The sequence below is a fragment of the Asterias amurensis genome, chromosome 21, assembly GCF_032118995.1.
Source record: "Asterias amurensis chromosome 21, ASM3211899v1".
Lineage (NCBI taxonomy): Eukaryota > Metazoa > Echinodermata > Asteroidea > Forcipulatida > Asteriidae > Asterias > Asterias amurensis.
The window spans coordinates 12,502,354-12,522,753 of record NC_092668.1 but is presented as its reverse complement, the minus strand read 5'-3'; the positions used below and the strand labels follow the sequence as shown (position 1 = coordinate 12,522,753).

Below are 20,400 nucleotides of genomic sequence, written 5' to 3'. Positions count from 1 at the left end.
GTGGCCTTGTAATGCATGGCGATCTCTATAAAAAAAACTTTTAGAAATAACTAACAAAAAGAAACTTGCACAAGTTGACAAAGCAGCAGTTGTGTAAAGTTTCTAGAACGGGGCTGCCAAACCAGAATAAAGAAAAGTATTTGATAATTTATTCTGACTTTTTCAGGGGGAAAATGAAATTGATACCCTTTGTCAATTCTCTTCTAGGATTATAGAAGAATCAAAAGATTTATTTGTCGTAGCGTTTTGGACCTCTAGAGAGAGGATATTTCAATCATTATCGAGGAAGAGGTAATTTTGTGCCGGCAGTGTCCAGGAATCACTCACAGGAAGTCTCAAATGTACGATGCAGTTTCAATACTGTATCAAAAAGTCACCACCGGTCAAAGCATTTATACTGATGAAATTTTAAGACTTTTTCAGAATTTTCGTACGAGAAATTTACTCGCTGATCATAAAAAAGGCAAGTGTGTATTTTAAAGTTTCCAAGAAATTTTTTAAATCAAGGACTTTTTGCCTGCGGGGCTATTGTACTCAGAATTTGTTATGTATCTTGACAAGTTAAGGGTGAAAAGTGGTGCCAGAAGGAAACAAACGGAGAAAAAAGAAAGAAAACAAAACCAAACAACCAAACAACCAAACAAACAAACAAACAAACAAACAAACAAACAAACAAACAAACAAACAAACAAACAAACAAACAAACAAACAAACAAACAAACAAACAAACAAACACGGACAAGATGGTAGAAATATTTCTCTCAAGGTACACATAAAAAAGTTTTGTTACTGAGAAATACATTTATAAGTCTTACAGGTTGTCCACGTTCCCCTGGTAATCCCAGATCACCCATGTCTCCTTTGTCGCCTGGTGGTCCCTGTAAGGAATACAACAAAAAAGTTATGATGAGAAATTAAAGCCATTGAACACTTTCGGTAAACAGTGATGTCCAAGGCCCACACTTCGTGTACCACAACTGTTATATAAAATACACAAACAATCTATTTATTTTGTTCAAAATTGAATTAACATTAAAATAATTTGTCTGTTTGGATGCAGCTTGAACACATATTTTTTTATAAATGTAAGTAAACAGCACTTCATGCTACAAGACATAAAACAGTATCAGAGACAACATCCACACCAGGACTAAAATGAAACTCTTTAATCTGACACCATACGGCTATTTCATGCGTGTTTCTACACCTCACCTGCATTATTCCGAACTGACTGACAATAGGGCCAGCACTGCCCCTTTCTCCCTTCACGAGAGCATGAAACAGACATCAAATCTTTTAACAACTTTAATACAATTATTGTTCCATCTAATCATCTTCAGATATCTGCTAAGCTTAAACGTGAGACTTTGTCTTGGCAAGATTATACAGTATACCTGTTAGTTTTTGTTTAGATGATGTTCCCGTCAAGGGAACTCCGCTAACTCCAACAACGCCAAGCTGGCAACAGCCAAGCTCAAACATTGGTCTAATGTCTGGTTTAACGTCTATGATTATGAATTTCACAAATTCCAGTAACTAGATGACAATACTTATTCTAGTCATTGAGGAATCGGCGGTTAGATTGGGGGATTCGAACCTACAACCTTGTAATTGCAAGTCCGGCAATCTAACCACTTGACCATGGTAAATGTTGTGTTGTCATTTAGCCTCCAAGAAAAGACTTTACTAGGGTTGAAACATCAGGCCATAAACTATTTTTTTGCACTGTTACCTTAGGTAATTTTTGTTGGTGGGCAGTCTGCAAGGGTTCATTCTATTTTCTGAGCATTTGTTTCTGCTAAACAACTTTCTGCACTTAAATTCTGAACAAATTGAAATTAAATAATCAATCAATCATTCAATTAATCAATCAATCAATCAATCAATCAATCAATCAAAGGTCATTTGTAGAGCGCCAAAATTAAGAGTTTATTCTAAGGCGCTGAGGCACAGTTGAATGGTTAGTAAGCCTGCTGGAACAGGTGAGCTTTAAGGAGTGTCTTGATTGAGGTGAGTGAGCTGGCATGTCTGATCTGTGTAGGAAGCTCATTCCACACTTTGGGGCCAGAGAATGATCTCTCTGCAAAAGTTGAAAAGCGAGTTCTTGGCACAAATAAGTTGATATTAAATTCTGAATGTAAGGTAACAGTTGCATATTAAGTTTTGACCATCATACAGGGTTTCTTGACCCCAAATATTTGAACTTGAAGTAAAATGTTCTCTTTACAAAATTAAATTAAAGGTTCACCTTGCTTCCTTCAACACCTTGTGGACCTGTCTTCCCTGGGGTGCCAGCCGCTCCCGAATCACCCTGAGATAAAATATGTGAGATATCAGTGAAACTTATCCACTACAAAGGTGTTATATAGGGTATGAACTCGCACACATATAGGACCCCCTCATACCCCAAGTTCCACCCCGGGGGAGGACACAATCGGCCAAACCACCATCCAGTGGCTGCAGCAGGAAACAGCGCCACCAACCGAGTGGTGGTGCATCATTCTGAGGATGACTAGTGATACTAGTCCAACCGTTAAACGAAAGTTAGGTGAGTATTGGCTGTGTTTTGTAGAAAATTCATGTAATATAAGGATTGGTAGGGCTGACAAAATAGTCGCAGACTGTGTTCATTTTTGTGTGATGAAATAACAAACCTGCGAGGAGACGAATGATAACAAAATTAAAACATACCTTTTGTCCCATGAGTCCTGGGTCGCCAGGCGGGCCCTGTGGACCAGCAGGTCCCGGTAACCCTTGTGTTAATTCTCCGCTGTCTCCCGCCTCACCCTTCTGACCCTGTGATGAGGGGGAAAAAAGACGACCAAATGAGCAAAGTTTCAATGGTCAACATTGGTCTCAAGAAGTGTTAATACCAATAATCCAACCAACACCCCTGTGTCTAAACCACCAAAACTTGCACAGCTTTTCGTTGAAAAATAAATTCCTTGAAACTCACCCTGTCTCCTGGCAGTCCCGGGAATCCTTGCATGCCTTTCATGCCCTGCAAAAACATTTATAAATGATGTCTTTGATTAAACTCAATCTAATCTTGGTGTTTCCCAGGTCAAAATTCCAGTTGAACCTAATTAACTGGGGTCAACTGGTTCAACTGGATAGTGACCAAAACTCGTCCATTTTCCATACTGGTTTGGACTAGGTTTAACTGTGTTCAACTAGGTTGAAATTATAAACCAGTTGGTTTCTGTCCATTTCCCATATTAAACCAACTGGTTTTAACTGTGTTTAACTAGTTTATCAACTGGTTTTCAACTAGTTCCAACTAGGTTCAACTGGACCCTGGCTCAACAATTTGTCACAGACGCCCATTAATAAATTACACTAGCAGAAACCAAGACTATACTCACCATTTCCCCTACAGCACCAGAATCACCTTTCTCCCCTTTCATACCCTAAAAATAGGCAAGCGAAACTCATTTCAAAATCTGAACAAAATTGGAACCTGTATGTACCTTAATTTCAGACAAACTTATTTCATGACAACATCAATCAATACAAAATGTTATTAACTGTTATGAACATAACTACGAAACTAAAATTAAAGAAGCTTAACTCCAGGGTATTGCTCGATAACACAAATATTAAAATTGAAAAATTAACAGAGAAGGTCACAGTACAATCGCTCAATGACATTTAGTTCATTGACTGAGGCCTGGTTACGAAACTATTTTAATCGTGTCACTTTTTGTCAGCAATAAACGTCAACTTTAAGTCAACACGAAAAAAAGTACATGAAATAAAAGCAAACCTAGTGTTAACAGGAAACTCAGACACCTGCAGAGTAGTGGTTTATTGGCCCAGCCCGGTGCCGAATGATTTACAATGTCAGTTTTTACGACTAAGAAAACAACGAACTGTCCAAGAAATGTAAAGCTTGGGAGTGACATATATAACCCTGTCTGACCAGGTGTGAATTAATTGCATTGCGATGGAAAATTACAAATTGGACCAAAGTCAAAGACCTCCAACTGCATTTTTTTTTAAAGGCCTCGATTATGGCTTCATGAGCCTTTGTTTGATGTGGCTTCATAAGCCGTTGTGTAAGTGGCTTCATTAGCCGTTATAGAGTCATTGTGAAGCCATTTTCAATCAGCTTTGTTAGTTTTAAAATAGAATTTATCCCTTTGAAGACCACAGTGGCCAGAACTGGCTTGCACTAAAATGCCTATAGTGGACGCAAACCTATACTTCACTTACTTACTTCTTGACATTTTCAACTATTTCCCATGTTAACATAGTACCTTTATTTCTAAAACAAAACCAATCTTCTATTCCATGGTGTATTTTTTTCAGAAAAAAAGTTGTGTTAAAAATTCAAATGGATGAACTCTAAAAGGTTAAGCTTAGAGCTAAGTCAAATTTATCAGGGAACCAGTCAATCACAATTTACATCTAATAACGTTTTGGCTGGTAACCTGATTCTGATAAGCATGCCTCTAGCTGCCGGGCAACCTCGGTAGTCTAGTTGGTGAGACACTGCTCTGGAATTGCAAGGGTCGTGGGGTCGAATCCCACCCGAGTGACATACCTGTGATATTTTTTCACAGGACTCGGGAAGTACTGAGTATACAGTGCTGACACGCATCGGTGTATGGGTAAAAACCAAAAATTAATATGCCTTAATTCCTCACCGGTGACCCAGTCTTGCCGTCCCTTCCATCCATCCCATTGAAGCCGGGCATCCCATCCGTTCCATTGAAACCATCATTCCCTGGCGACCCGTCACGACCAGACAAGCCTTGTGGCCCTCTCAGCCCTGAGTCTCCCTTCTCACCCTACAAGAGAAAAACATACAAAATTAAATGTTAAAAATGGACAAAATGTAACAAAAAAAATAAATTTTTTACCTTTTTGAAATAAGGGTTGAAAAATTTAAACGCGCCTACAAAAGAGCTCTCCTCTCCCAGTATATGACATAGTTTGCCTTCTCACTCTCATTTCACTTTTGCTTAGTTGTCAGCAAACACTTTTTATTATTTCTCGATTTCTTATTATTATTTTTATTATTGGTATTATTATTATTATTATTATGCAACTACAGTATTCTCATCATTGTTGTCTTCATCATGTCTGTCTTTGTTCTAATTGTCTGTCTGTTCGTTCTTGTCCCCGTTCATTGTCTGTCCCCAGGCATCCCTACATAAGCATCGGCTTCCAGATGATGCCTCCATACTCTATTTATGTTTTTCTCACCCTCATTAAATAGCTTTGCTTATTGGTTATTCCTTAAAAAACATTGTTTGTACTCTTTTTTCATGATGTATGGAAATAAGTATAATTTTGAATATAAAAAAAAAGAACTCTGGGTGGTCAGGTTGGTGAAGTGGTATCGTTCCTCACCTTCCACGTCTAGGACCTCGGTTCAAATCCTGCTTGGGGCACTACAATATAAATGGATTAGGTTTCAGTCCCTTCCTGGCTACATTGGAATAGTCCTTTTGAAAAGTTCTCTGAGGTTTTCCTCTCAAATCTCGTTGCCTTGGATCGGATGAGTTGTTCTCTGAAAAGTGTTTATAACCATTTGTTATAAAATGCATATGATTAGAAAGATATTTTAAAAATAGAGTATAATGATCCCACACAAGTATCACTTGAAATTGCGTGGTTTTCCTGGTACTCGTCGACTAACACGGCCCTCCATCCCATGTTAGTTCGCAAAGTACAAGGAAAACCGCGCAATTTCAAGGCAAATTTGTGTGAATCATTGTACTCTACTATTAAAACATCTTTCTAACCATATGCATTTTGTAACAAAAGGTTAAAACTGCTTTTCAAAGACCAACTCGACCGATCCAAGGCAACGTGTTCCTATAAGTTTGATTTTCTGAGAGTCCTTGGCTTCACAACCAGAATAAATGAAATGAAATGACTTTTGATCAAATACACATGGCCTTCACCTCCACAACCCGCTTGTGTTCTTCTCTTCGAATCCAATTCAAGCTTCTCCTTATTACATATAAGTGCATCAATGGATCTTCACCTGAGTATCTTCAAGAACTCATTCACACTCACAAACCATCTTGAGCTCTTCGATCTGTCTCTTCATCAAAACTACAAACACCAGTCACACGTACAAAGACATACAATCATGGCTCTTTTGCACACTCATCACCTGTACCCTGAGCAGAATTCGATTTCTGGGGTAAGATCCAGAACTTACTTTGATTGTTCTAACGTGCATGTTGTTGTCTGGGTCAAAACTGTCCCCTGGTGTACCAGCAGGTCCCATTGGTCCAACTTCACCCTGTAAAGAAATATATGTTCAAATCGTTCAGATGGCTATGAAATACAACAACCCGTTCAAAACAGTACAAAATATATTTAAATGTTGTACATGTACATGTAGGTGTTATTTTGTTGTCTTTTGTAAAGCTAATGTTTGTTTTGTTTGTTTGTTTGTTTGTTTGAATGATCTTCCCATCAAGGGAACTCAGCAAACTCCAACAAGGGATAAACACCAAGCTGGCAACAGCCAATCTCTCTCATACAAACATTGGTTTAACATCTATGATTATAAATTACACAAATCAAGAAATTGTGATTCATTAACTAGACGACAATCTTTATTCTAATCATTGTGAAATCAGTAGTTAGCTGGGGGATTCAAACCCGCAACCTTGTGATTGCAAGTTCAGCAGTCTAACCACTTGACCACGGTGTCATAGGCTGTTCCTCGACCACAAGACCCAGTTGTTGGAATGGCCCTCCACATTTATGTATATTGACTGTACTTCTTTTTCTTCTTCTCGATGATGCTATGTGGAAATAAACATGGCTTTGAATTGAATCGAGTCGATAATAAGTTGGATAATTTAAAACAGACACTAACCTCCATTCCAGGCTCTCCCATAAGTCCCTCTTGGCCCTGCAAATTGTAAAAGAAAAAAAAGGAAAACAAAAGTGAAACATTTAATCACCCAGAAGGCGTCACATAGGAAACGAGAAAACATGTCAAAATCGTGACGGCTTAAAAACCTAAGCTCTTGCACTTTCCCAAGTTGAGTATAAATCAACAGTTAATTAATCTTTTCCAGCGATTACACAATGTGAAGACGAACAGGAATTCATGATTGAGCGACGGGACAAGTGTGTCTTTTTGAGCACTCGTGATTTATAGCATGTTGTGAGATTATCCAAAAGCAGTGGCTTAGGATTGATACAGCCAGAGCCAAGCCAGTGATAAAGCCAGAGTCAATGCTGCAGATAGACTAGTCATTGCTACAGATAGAACCAATGCTACAGTCATAACAATGCTACCTCTAAAACAAGCACAATGTTTTGTCCTTTGGTAAAAGTAGGAAAATATTTTTGAGTACAAGGTCAGATCAGTTTGCTCTATGGTGTAGGCTTTAACAGTCTTTTCAGACTATTTAATCACATTGTTTAAATTATTTTTGAAAGCGCAGACAAATCAGAAATCAGACTAACACAGGAAGAATGCCTGCTACAGCCATCAAAAAAAGAAAATCAATTCGTGAGCAAGTTTTTACAGAACTTGACAACTTTACGACAAAAGATTCCAAAAGGGTGGAAGTTCCTGAATTTGTCGAGATCTCATAATGTATATTTAGTCGGCATTCAAGCTCATTCTTTTCCTATATTACAATTTGCTAAAACATTTTTAATATTTACCTTTTGACCTTTCATTCCTCGCTCACCCTGTTTGAAAATAAACAAAAAGAAACATTCTAATGAGTTACAAACATTTTACAGTACTCCCACCCCTACTTTTCCATTGTTTTGGTTAAACTGTTCTTAAGACTGCAACTTTTTGCACAAAATTGATCTTGTCCGTCTTCCTGAAGGCATGAACTGGAAGTCACATAAGTACCTGGTAAACAGTCCAGCTCACGTATAATTCATGTATGTTATTATAATCACTAACTTTCAGCAAATCCAATTTGGGGCACTGCACTGCAAACAGTCTAGCTCATGAATAATTCATATATGCTAAACACAAACTTTCAGCAAATCACTTTTGGGGTACAGCATTTCTCTCATAAACTTAATATGAATGGCATAAGTACCTGGTAAACAGTCTAGCTTATGGATTAATTCATGAATGTTATATAATCACTAACTTTCAGCAAATCCAATTTGGGGACACTGCACTGGCAAACTGTCTAGCTCATGAATAATTCATGTATGCTTATCACAAAACTTTCAGCAAATCACTTTTGGGGTACAGCATTTCTCTCATAAACTTAATATGAATCGCATAAGTAACTGGAAAAGAGTTTAGCTCATGAATAATTCATAATATGCTAAACACAAACTATCAGCAAATCCAATTTGGGGCACTGCACTAGCAAACAGTCTAGCTCATGAATAATTCATATGCTGAACACAAACTTTCAGCACATCACTTTTGGGACACAGCATTTATCTCTTAAAGCTGAAACATGAATCACACAAGAACCTGGCAAACTTTCAAGCTACACCCATACATCATTAGATAACAGGTTGTTGAACACATGGGGGTCATTGAAACAAAAACTACATGAATGCATCACCACACAGTCATAACACGTGTCAAAATACTTCAACACTCCTCTGCATTGTGCTCCATTTTTTGTTGGAAATGTGTAGAGTGATGTTTCAAATCATTACTCCATTGTGTTTTACAGCTACTTTGTTTTTGTTGGAATTATCTAGACTTTTTTTGCAACAGCTCCCATTGGTCTGTGCACACTTTCCATCTGAGGACCTTTACCCAACCAGGGACCTTTACCCAATTAGGAACCTTTACCCAATTAGGAACCTTTGCCCAATTAGGAACCTTTGCCCAACTAGGGACCTTTACCCAACCAGGGACCTTTAACCAATTAGGAACCATTGCCCAACTAGGGACCTTTACCCAACTAGGGACCTTTACCCAATTAGGAACCTTTGCCCAACTGGGGACCCTATCATTGTACTCCATTTTTTTGTTGGGAATGTGTAGAGTGATGTTTCAAATCATTACTTTTTGTTGCATTTCATTGTTGAGACCTTCTGTATTCAATTAAGTTCAGCTAGTTTGTTTGTGTTGGGATTATAGGACTTTTTTGCAACAGCTCCAATTGGTCCGTTCACACTTTCAAACTGGGTACCTATAAAAACCCAGCCCGGGGCCCTGATGTCGTCTTTTGCTATAGGTCCCCGGTTTAACTTAGTATACCTAACCACACCCACACATCTGTGTTGCAGATAAGTCGACATTCCTTTGTTATTTACACTTAAGGAAAATCATATTCTTCAACACTGTAAAAAAAAATATGTGGACTGGTGTGAGTCCACAGAGTGTTTGAAGTCCCTTCATTATGTGGACCTCTTTTGTCAGTGCTCCACACTTCGTGTGTAGCATTAAAAAAAAGTCCACACCAGTCTAAACTTACTGCGGATTAGCAGCGCTTTCAAAGACATTTCATCAGACAGTTTCACCGTTTGTTTAAAACTCAAACAAGAAGCTGCTAATTTGTCGCACTTACTAAATGGTCACCAGTGAATTGTCAGAATAACGAACACGTGAGGTCCTTACCCTCCCTAGAGGGGAACCACTCCCTCAAAAATTTAAGAAGTACAGAGCAGTTTCTATTCTTGAGTCTCTCCGAGGAATTTGAGAAACACCTCACCTCCTTCGAGGTATTTACAGAAGAAACAGACAAGCTGGCGCTTTCCGCACGCTATCTTGAAGAGGGGGTACAGTTGTGGGAATTCTCCGCTTCACCAGACTCCCACGAGGGGTCTTCGACAGAAATGTTTCACACTTTGCGGTGTACTGTTTCAGAACAAGGGAAAACGTGTTCTACCCTAGTGGCGTTTTCAGAGTAACCGATAGCTCCGTTTCCACCCCACAAATTAACTAAACTGTCTGTGACTCTAGGGGGTAGGTGGACCCTGTTGAGAGTACGACTCAGAAGTTGGCAAGAATGACACGAACCGAAACGTAACAAGTGTCAAGATGCTCTTATGAATTCGGACAAGTTATCTTCCCAGGGTCCTTATTAATGCAATTCTAACCCTATTAAATGCAATTTACAGCGACTTATTTGTTAGGTTTTCCATCTTATTCCCAACTGTGGGGAAACCCCAAAGCTGTGTTTAAAAACACCTGGATTTTCTTTCCTGGACATGAGCAAGTCCAGGGGAAGAAAAACAGGGTTTGCCCCTTTGCACTTTTTTAGTGACTGGACGAACAGGCTAAGCTCTCTTGTCATGTTTGCAGCTTCGTAAGCCTTTTCACTAATGTATAGCATAAATGAAACGAGGATGCTTTCAAACACTGAACTAGCTAGTCAGTAGAAAACTTTAGGTGAATTTTGACTGGTCATCGGGTGTTTTAGCTGGCGTCTGGCCAGCAGACCACTGTTAAGAGAGTCTGCTGATGAAGTCACCCCCATTGATTCAGACTACTTTAAACGTAATTGGCCAACTGTCTACAACTCTGTGGTTAAAGTAGACACCCCCCCTACCTTGAGAGAGAAGTAGAGGTACCTGAAAAAAGTTAGCTCTAGATTTTTCTCCAGATTTAGTGGAAGGAATCTTATATAAGCATCCTCGCAGGTGTTTTGAAAGCAAGCAGGCTGGGAATTTTCACGGTTATTAAAAGGCCATCCAGCAATTGAAAGGGGGGATGTAGGTATTCTTTATGCCCCCCTGTTGATGATTGGCGGGGAGGGAGGGGGAGGTGGGGGGTTGTCCCTGGAGGCGGGAAGAACAGAAGAGGATTTAGATAATAGAGTGTCAATTGAGATGGAAGGTGGCCTACTTCCCTTGCGCAAACCCCACTCATTTCCAAGATACCTTCCTGTGTGAAGAGACTTAAATCAGACCTTTGTCTTGTGCCCTGTATGTCGTCCTTGTAATATTATACTGATTCTTATTTGACAAAAAGTAGAGCCAGGCTTTACCTCCCAAACAAAACCAAGATGGCAGCACTGTGTTAAAAATCAAATAATTGTCTTTAAGACAGAGAAATTCCTCTGTAGAAAAAGTTCCCTCCAACATTTCCACATGTGCCAGCAACTTTCCTCTGGTGAGGGACAACTCTACGAGAAACTTGTACAGGAACCTTGCACCACAGCAAAAGCACAGGGCACCACAGCAAAAGCACAGGGCACCACAGCAAAAGCACAGGGCACCACAGCAAAAGCACAGGGCACCACAGCAAAAGCACAGGGCACTACAGCAACAGTACAGGGCACCACAGCAAAAGCACAGGGCACCACAGCAAAAGCATAGGGCACCACAGCAAAAGCACAGGGCACTACAGCAACAGCACAGGGCACCACAGCAACAGCACAGGGCACCACAGCAAAAGCACAGGGCACCACAGCAAAAGCACAGGGCACCACAGCAAAAGCACAGGGCACCACAGCAAAAGCACAGGGCACCACAGCAACAGCACAGGGCACCACAGCAAAAGCACAGGGCACCACAGCAAAAGCACAGGTTGCCACAGCAAAAGCACAGGGCACCGCAGCAAAAGCATATGGCACCACAGCAAAAGCACAGGGCACCGCAGCAAAAGCATATGGCACCACAGCAAAAGCACAGGGCACCGCAGCAAAAGCACAGGGCACCACAGCAAAAGCACAGGGCACCACAGCAAAAGATCAGGGCACCACAGCAATTGCTTAGGGAGCTGTGGGTTATTTCCAGGTCTGGATGTACAGTGTACTGTAGTCACTGCCTATAGCAGGCTTTTCTTCATCAAGGAAAGTTCCGGAAATGAGTAGTCAAATCATGGAACTTTCCTCCGACAAAAATCAAACCCACGATCCGCCATTAAGAATAATCCTTTACTCAGATTTAATCTGAAAACCTGACATTTACAAAAAGAAACACATGATACAGTGACAAACTGTATGTGTTTGTAACACTGCCTTTCAGCACCCTCGTACACACACTTAATGTTTGCTCACAGGGACAGTGACTAACGCTCACTTACTGCAAAACGACCTTCATTCCTTTCACAGGGCCCTTAAGATCCTAACATCACAACGTTCATCTTGATAAACACCCCCCATCATTAGCGAAAAGATTCACAAATCGTCTTATTGATAAGCGTGATAATAAAGTGATCCGGAACTCAAAGTACACGCAAAGCGTTTCACAAACACACGTAGTTTCCTCCCACATCATGGGGTAACACAAATCTTCAAACCGGAGAAATTAAGCGACTTGATAAATGATTAGGTAGCGCTATGTTTATTGACAGAGAGATGTTTGTGCCACTTGCCCTCTTTCATACAAAGTTGTACTTTATTCCGTCAAAATTTACTTTTTAAGATAACAAGTTACACTTGATGAAGTGTCCCAGATTGATAAAGTGGACTTGCACTTTGTATACTATAATGGTGGCAGGCCTGTATGCTTCGTTTTGATAGGGCAAGGGCACCAAGGCATTTCCTCTTTGGGAAAGGGCACCCTATGAGGAAATTTCTACTGCAGTATTTCAAGGGCACCAAGGCAATGACTAGGGGAAATGAAGGCAATCGCCTTCATTGCCTGTAAAGTATCAGTCCTGTGATGGGTTTGGAGATTTTGAAAACGAGCGTTGTAGATAAAAAAAAAAAATTAATATCTTACCATTCTCCCGGATTGACCTTCAGGGCCCTGCAACACAAAATTAAAACAGTATATTAAAAAAGCATGATCTGCAGTTCATAAAATATTACACGATTTTTCTGACGAGATTGAATGGAAATGAACAAATTTAGAAAATGTCTAAGAATTTCCTCTTAGTGTGGAAACAAAATTCTCTGAATATAGAGAATATTACATGTTTGAGGTAAACAGATGCTCTACATCATTTCAAAAGGTCTGGGCCCAATTTTATAGAGCTGCTTAAAAGTAGAAACAAATTCTTAACAATTGTCTACTTAGCGGGAATGAGCAGAATACCAGTCAAATAATGAACAAGTTGACATGGCTAGCTCTGTTGGTAACCTTATTCTGGTTAGAAATCCCTGCTTAGCAATGATGATCAGATGCAAGTCACAAAGTTTACATTCTGCCTGTGTTTTGGCTGATACCCTTATTCTGGTTAGCATAATTATGTTGTGCTTAGCTACTTTTCGTGCTTAAGCAGCTCTATGAAAATTGGTCTGTGTGCTGGCAAGTTTGCCTCTTTCAAGATAATCTGAAGGAACTTAGAGATCAGTGAAGAATCTTGACAAATCACAGGCCTATTCTGAAGAGGCTCAGAGAAAGTGGTCCCTTGTGAATGAATAAATCAAGTAGGATATAAAAAACAACAGCAACCAAAACAAGAAGAAGGAAAAACAAGTCAAAATGTGACAAAAATCTTCCATTTTCATTAACAAGTGTGAGCATTCTGAAAGTTGTTTTGCAAGTTTGTTTGCAGGACTTTCAGTTTTCCGCCAATGTCAGGATAAAAACAAATTATATTCTTTATCCCCTTACACATAATACAGGATTCGAACTGCCTCTAGCTACTGGGCTAGCTCTGCGGTTTAGTGGTAAGACATCTGCTCTATCAATGCGATGGTTGTGGGTTTGAATCCTACCCAAGTGATTTGCCTGAGGATTTTTTTCATAGACGTCGGGAAAGCACTTAGAATGCAGTGCTTAATGCACATCGTTGTTAGGGTAAAAACAAATAATGATCACTATTGTAAAATAGTTTTTCTTACCCTTGGACCGACCATTCCTTCTGGACCTGTATCGCCAATACTTCCCTTGTCACCCTAAAAACAACAATAAATAACAACTTTATCAAACAATTCCACCACTTTCTAAAAGAAAATCATGATCTCAATTGTTAAACAAAACATTTTTGGGGGGCTGAAATGATTATTTTTCAAAAGCGGTGTTCAGAAAGAGCTTTATTGCAGAGGCTGAAATTTTCACACAATCTACGGTTCTGATTCGTACCTTCTGTCCTGGCTTTCCCATAATGCCCGGCTCACCATCAAAACCCTGTAACAAACAAAACACATTAATAATAAAGCCACGCAAACAAAACAATAATTTTGTGTTGGTTGTGTTTTCCTTCGAGCAAGACTCTGCTAGGGTCGAAACGTCAGGCCATTAACTATTTTTTGCAAAACAATAATTTGTCTGCACTAATTTTTCTAATTTCTTTTTTAAAAAATCTTTCCCTAGAAAATGTTTCTACCAAGACTTATGGGAGTGACACAAGAAAAATTGCTCTGGAAATAAGATTTGTTCTTATTTTTAGCAGTGGTGTCCTTTGGATTGGACATTAAGCCATAGGTTCCTGCCGTCGATTTCACAAAACTCTTCCTAACTTGAGACTAATCTTAGGACTTAGGACGAGTCCCAACCCTGCACTGTAGCATGCAGACCTTAAGATTAATCCTAAGTTAGGGCGAGTTACTCATCCTAACTCAAGATAAGACGAGTCCTAACTCTTTGTGAAATCAACCCCTGTGTACTATGATTGATAGTGTTTGTTAAAAGATCCCCAAAACACTCCTTAAAAGGAGTAGGGGTTAACCCCAGTGTTTCTAGCTCACATAGCAAGTACCCTTGTTTACAGGTATTCCAAGGCTTGCAAGACTTATGAGGCATCCTTGGTTTCCTCACTAGAAATAATTTATATTAATATAAAAATAAGAAGATAAAGAATCATGTAATTCAAACCTGATTTTTAAAAATTTTTAAGAAGAAAATATTTCTCTGGGAGGAACTAATTTATTAGTGTCTTGATTTCACCACGGACCTGCCAATTTATTTTTTCTCAATATGATCTATCAGGGAGAACTAGTTCATCATGTGGAACTAATTTCCTGGAATTTAATTTATGTGATTTAATTGATCAAAGAGTCAGAGAATTGTGAGATGGAATTTATCTGTCAGTTGAAATGATTTGGTTAAGAGAAGGATCTCCGTTGTTTTCTTGATCTAATTTGGAAGTTCGTCCTATTTACCTGTAGAAGTTTCAGCTTCATTAGTGGTCAAGTATTTAAGAATAAAAAATCACAGAGCAATGTGATAGGGAGAGTCGCATAAATCTGTTGTACATGCAAACAAATTGTTTTACTAATTTCTCAAAAACTACTGCACCTCAGCAAGTATTTCAAGGGAAGCTTTCTACCATCATTGTCTTTAAACCTTTAATGTCAAATCTGTAGATTTGGGGTTTTGTGTCGCACAAAAAATTCCCATACCCTTTAAAATTCTCTGCAAATAAAACCACAATTTTATCAAAACTGGTTCCTTGAACTTACCGGTCTTCCATCCACACCGAAATCACCCTAAAACAGAGAAGAAAATAAACCATTAGTAAACACAATCACATTGAAAAATTGAAAGAAAAAGTATGATATTAAACCAAACAAAACATCTGTTTACTCCTGAGTTCTTTCCCGATTCCTGTAAAAGAAATCCTATTGGCAGATGATTCGAACCCACAACTTTTGCTACGAGGCTGCCTGGAGGCAATTAGAAACATAAATCGCTCAACAAATTCATTCAGATAATAAAAAACACAAATAATAGTAACCCGTCCTAACTTAGGATAGGTTCAATGCGTTCTAACGTCTATGGATAGGGAACTTAACTCGTCCTAAGTCCTGGGATTAATCCTAATTAAGGAAAAGCTTGGTGAAATCGACGGCTGGTCATTCGGCCAAAAACATGCCTTTAATCTTTCTCAGCTCCCTGGGGAGTATACAACCCTGGGGAGGATTTCACAAAAGTAGTCATAACTTAGGACTAGTCCTAACTTAGGACCAGTCCTATCTCTTAGCATTGCCTAGGACTAGTCCTAAGTTAGGACTACCTTTGTGAAATCCACCCCCGAGCTGCCATGGCGCTCCAGTGGCTTTTTCATAGACACAAAATTAACCTCTACCTTCGGAAACAAACTAGCAGGAAACAGATCCTATTAATTTAAATTTCATGGTATTTCGGCCGGTAACTTTGTTTGTTGATGAGTTCTACCACGTTATGAAGTGTTTACTATGGAGTTGTGACTGTTGCGTTGATGAACCATTTCCCACAGTAAACTGACCAAAATCGCCCTTAATGTATTTATTCAATTTCCTTAGTAGTGACACCATACTTCCCTGACGATGACCAGAGAAAACTACGCAGAGTGAACAAAAAAAACTGAGTCACCTTAGAGTCTAAAAAGAGCTGTCCCTCATTTATGAAATAAATCATCATTTAAAGGCCAAGCAACACAAGGCAAATTACAGGCAACAAAATCCAGGCAATCTCAAAAAAGAAAAGCCATTGACTTTTCAATGTTCACCTGTTTCTCTTGTGGATCTCAAAACCAATGCTAAAAAATGTACTCATGTGCTACCAAATTTACTCTTGTAGCATACACTCTAAGTTGCCTGTTAAAGGTGCCTCATGTGACAAAGCCCTTGGGTTTTCTACCGAAGCAGGGATAGGTTACCAGCCAAAGTAACATAAGATGAATAGTGTTTGTAACTGGTTCCCTGTAGCCAGCAATGCTGAGCAAAATTATTTGTCAACTACTTCTTAACAGTTATAAAATTGGTGTCCACTAACCAGTCGAACACTTCCCATCTGAAAGTCAGACTATTGATGAAAGTATTCCAACGACAAACACTAATCCGTTTGTTTAGGACTTTGCCATAAACAAACCATCCCCTCAATCCACCCATCATCGACTAAAAAGTCACCCACGAGTTTCTCACCTTGTCACCCTTCTTACCCGGGTCCCCGGGCGTTCCTGGTGGACCAGGAGGACCGATGAGGCCACCAGATCCCAAATCACCCTTAAAGCCCGGATCGCCTCTCTGACCAATAGGTCCCGGCATCCCTGGAAGACCCTATCAGAGGAAAAAAAATGGAGATACATTTACAAAGAATGTCGGCATTTTGATTGATTTTTAAATTGTGTCTGGAGGAGTTTTAAATGTGTTTATAAGCAGCGCTAGCTAGCATGCAAAATAATTATTATCATAAAACCTTTCTTGATTACGAGTAATGGGGAGAGGTTGATGGTATTAAACATCGTGAAAAAACAGCTCCCTCTGAAGTGACGTAGTTTTCGAGAAAGAAGCAATTTTCCGCGAATTTGATTTCGAGACCTCAGATTTAGAATTTGAGGTCTCAAAATTAACCATCTAAATGCACACAACTTCGTGTGACAAGGGTGTTTTTTTCTTTCACTATTATCTCGCAACTTTAAGACCGATTGAGCTCAAATTTTCACAGGTTTGTTATTTTATACATATGTTGAGATACACCAAGTGTTAAGACTGGTCTTTGAAAATTACAAATAGTGTCCAGTGTCTTTAATCCAAACAAAAACCCTGTCAACAATAATCACATACAAGCATCCTGCAGCGTGTGGTCCCTATTTCCAACACAAACAGGAATGGCACATGTTTATGCCAGGAGCTTTTTTTTCTTATAACATCTCTTCCCAATTTTGTTTGCATCACCCACCTCCGACCAGGCCCCCCCCCCCCCTGTTCCAAAGGGGAGGTAGTTCTTATAATGGATTTTCCGGGTCAGGTGAAAATACCACAGGTAAGGTATGTTGGAAAGAAAATTGTTTCCGAAAACCAACACCCGTGCCGGCTGTGTGTTTAAGTTACAAATCCCAAATGTAATCATAGACATTGAAAGAAGTAGGTATGGCTAGTGCTATATGAGCTGGCAGAAATTGGGGGGGGGGGTATCTATAGGTAGGGTGCCTTGCTTGACTATTTTGATTTGAATATTTGGTTTGTGGTAATACCATGTATGTGTCTATTTGCCAGGTAGATTATGTTCTTTGGAGAACTGTCTTACTTTATATTGTTCTACGGCAGAGTAGATTTTCGGAATTCGGGAGACTTCTCAGTTCTGAAAAGAACCGTCCTGCTTTTTAACTACTACCTGGGTGGAACAAAATCGGCTGGGACTACAACTCTAGCTTTTAATAGATCGTTGTTAACTTCACTACCACGGAGGGAGTTTGTAATTGGTCTCAAAGTTTTGACTAGATTGCTCTAGGTGTCATTGTCAGGAGATAATTTTGTTAGTTGAGGTTTTCATTATTTTACTAACCTGGCCACCTACACCACCAGTCTCTCCTTTTAATCCAATCGGACCCTGTTGAGATATAAAACAAGTTATAATCCACAAGGAAGAGAATGCCTTGTTTATATTTAGTTACTAAGAAAAATATACTGGATCAAAGCGTGTTGAATCGGTTTTCAACTAGTGGTTTAAACCTGCCGAGGCCTGGTTCTTGATAATTTACCTCAACTTCGTCTCTGTAAAATTATCAAGAACCAAGCCTCGTTGGGATTAAACCACTAGTTGAAAACCTCTTCACCACACATTGATTCCCTTAATAATAAATGAATTCTTTATCCAAATGAGTTCAACTTTCACCTCACTTTATTAGGGTGTGATTTGGTGATATAAGAAAGTAGACACAAAACCAATACTTACAGGGAAGCCCGCCGTACCTGTTAAGAAACAGAAAATAAACAGTGTTAATACCACAATCTTTAGATTATATGAAACTCCAAACTATGTTATGGTTCTTAAGGAACAAAACAGATTATGGTTCTTAGGGAACAAACTATATTATGGTTCTCATAACGAACAAACTGTGTTATGGTTTGTAGTGAACAAACTAAATTATAGTTTTTAGTTAAACTATATTATGGTTCTAAGTGAACAAGTTATCATGGTTCTTGGTTAACTATTTCATGGTGAACAAACTGTATTATTCTGTTTAGTCAAGTATGAAGTTATGGTTCTAAGTTCCAATTGTTATCAAGGTTATTTTGCACACACAAAATCAAGATAAAAACTATTTGTTATGTATGAGTGATCAAATAACAGTTATATTTGTTATAAAGCTAGAATATATCAAGTGATCAAACAACAGTGAAACTTATAGCAAGCAATATTAATTGTGTGCAGTTTTACCAGAAGTGCAATTTAAAGGTCAAAATTAACAAATGAATAATCCTAATTCTTTTAATCTTACTAAGAACTTTTGTTCTTATAGAAAAGTTTTGTCTTTTTGTTTTAAATAATTTAAGGAACAACGACTACTCATTCCCATGAACAAAATGGTTGGACAGCAAAATATCTCTGCAAAAAGCATCTTTTTGTTTTAGTACAAAGATAAGCAAAGTTGGGGTGGAGTTAGTAGCAGTACAACATTTCCTGAGAAATCAATCTTTTTTGTTATTTGTATCTTGTACATTGATAGTGTGCTTCGGGTTGGGTATCCCTGTTTCTTAAATTTTTCTTAAATTTTTACTGTTCCTTAGAAACGGGAAAGCTCATTTAAAGTTTCTCTAAAAAGTAAAAATTTCCAAAGTTTCTTGTAAATGATTTGAAATCCAGATCCCAATGTTTAATGACTCATAATGGATGCTCCTTTCAAGAAAATCTTAAGATTTGTTTCCAAATCCAAGGACATCACTAATTAGCTCAGGGAGACTGCTAATTTTGGGAGAGGATAAGGGATATTAATAGGCAATGTGTTGTGTAAGTGAATATAAATCAAATATCGCAAGGTTAGGATTAATTAATTACTTTCCATTTGAGTGAGAGGGTAATGAATCAATCATAACTAGCTTCCGCTTGGGAAAAGTAACCCCAAAAAAAACTGCACCCTTAACTTTGTTTCCCTCCCAAATAATTATGTCCGATTGCCAAGTTGTCGAGCTGAATTTGCTTGTAATTAAGGCTGAAGTGACAGTAGAGGCCTGGTCACACAGGCCCCGATAACGAGAACGAAAAAGAGAACGATAAAAATGCACGCTCGCGATTGGTTAAATTGCTCCACGCAGAATACGCCCACGCTCATTCAACCAATCGAGGGCGTGCATTTTTATCGTTATCGTTTTCGTTCTCGTTATCGGGGCCTGTGTGACGGGGCCTTAGGGCCTACATGCTGCCACAGATTGGGCGATTTGGGCTGTAAAAAGGTAAATATAGAAATGAATATGGTTGGAAAAATGTTCTAACCAATAACTGCCGAACCTACATAATAATCCATAGCAAAACAAAACGCTACAAACGCCGACCTTGTGATCTTCCAGAGCATATTTTGTGCTTGTCACTGACATCATTGGAAAGCCCCTACGAACTATTTTTAGACCAGAAATGTATCCCACAATCCTTTGCTTCAATGGACGCTAAAGTTTTATGTTAGTAGTTTAAAAATTGGTAACCAAATATTCTACAGTTGAATACTGATTCAGTAAAAGAAGAAAGTATACCGGTACCCAGCCAGTGTGATACTTTGTGCATGTGCAAAAAACTCAGATGAACTAAAACAATTAGTGCATGTGCAAAACTCAGATGAAAGCAAAACAGTTAGTGCGTGAAGCAGAAATGATTAAAAGAAAGAGGAAAGAAAGAGTTCTTTGGAAACGACTCTTTGGAAAAAACAAATTCGAAAAAAAACCACAC

General features: G+C 38.9%; 1 protein-coding gene across 2 annotated transcripts in view; it reads right to left on the bottom strand.

Moving 5' to 3' along the window:
* The window catches only part of LOC139953132 (uncharacterized), a 127,456-nt gene that overhangs the window by 18,994 nt on the left and 88,062 nt on the right, over positions 1 to 20,400 (bottom strand). For both annotated transcript variants that reach the window (XM_071952552.1, XM_071952550.1), the window contains exons 4-19: positions 18,415 to 18,431; positions 18,025 to 18,069; positions 16,662 to 16,796; positions 15,219 to 15,245; positions 13,900 to 13,944; positions 13,659 to 13,712; positions 12,592 to 12,618; positions 7,651 to 7,677; positions 6,848 to 6,883; positions 6,179 to 6,262; positions 4,650 to 4,793; positions 3,366 to 3,410; positions 2,957 to 3,001; positions 2,692 to 2,796; positions 2,249 to 2,311; positions 816 to 878 (exon numbers count right to left, since the gene is read on the bottom strand). In XM_071952552.1, the coding sequence (XP_071808653.1) occupies positions 816 to 878; positions 2,249 to 2,311; positions 2,692 to 2,796; positions 2,957 to 3,001; positions 3,366 to 3,410; positions 4,650 to 4,793; positions 6,179 to 6,262; positions 6,848 to 6,883; positions 7,651 to 7,677; positions 12,592 to 12,618; positions 13,659 to 13,712; positions 13,900 to 13,944; positions 15,219 to 15,245; positions 16,662 to 16,796; positions 18,025 to 18,069; positions 18,415 to 18,431 (962 nt within the window). The remainder of the gene's footprint in view (positions 1 to 815; positions 879 to 2,248; positions 2,312 to 2,691; positions 2,797 to 2,956; positions 3,002 to 3,365; positions 3,411 to 4,649; positions 4,794 to 6,178; positions 6,263 to 6,847; positions 6,884 to 7,650; positions 7,678 to 12,591; positions 12,619 to 13,658; positions 13,713 to 13,899; positions 13,945 to 15,218; positions 15,246 to 16,661; positions 16,797 to 18,024; positions 18,070 to 18,414; positions 18,432 to 20,400) is intronic.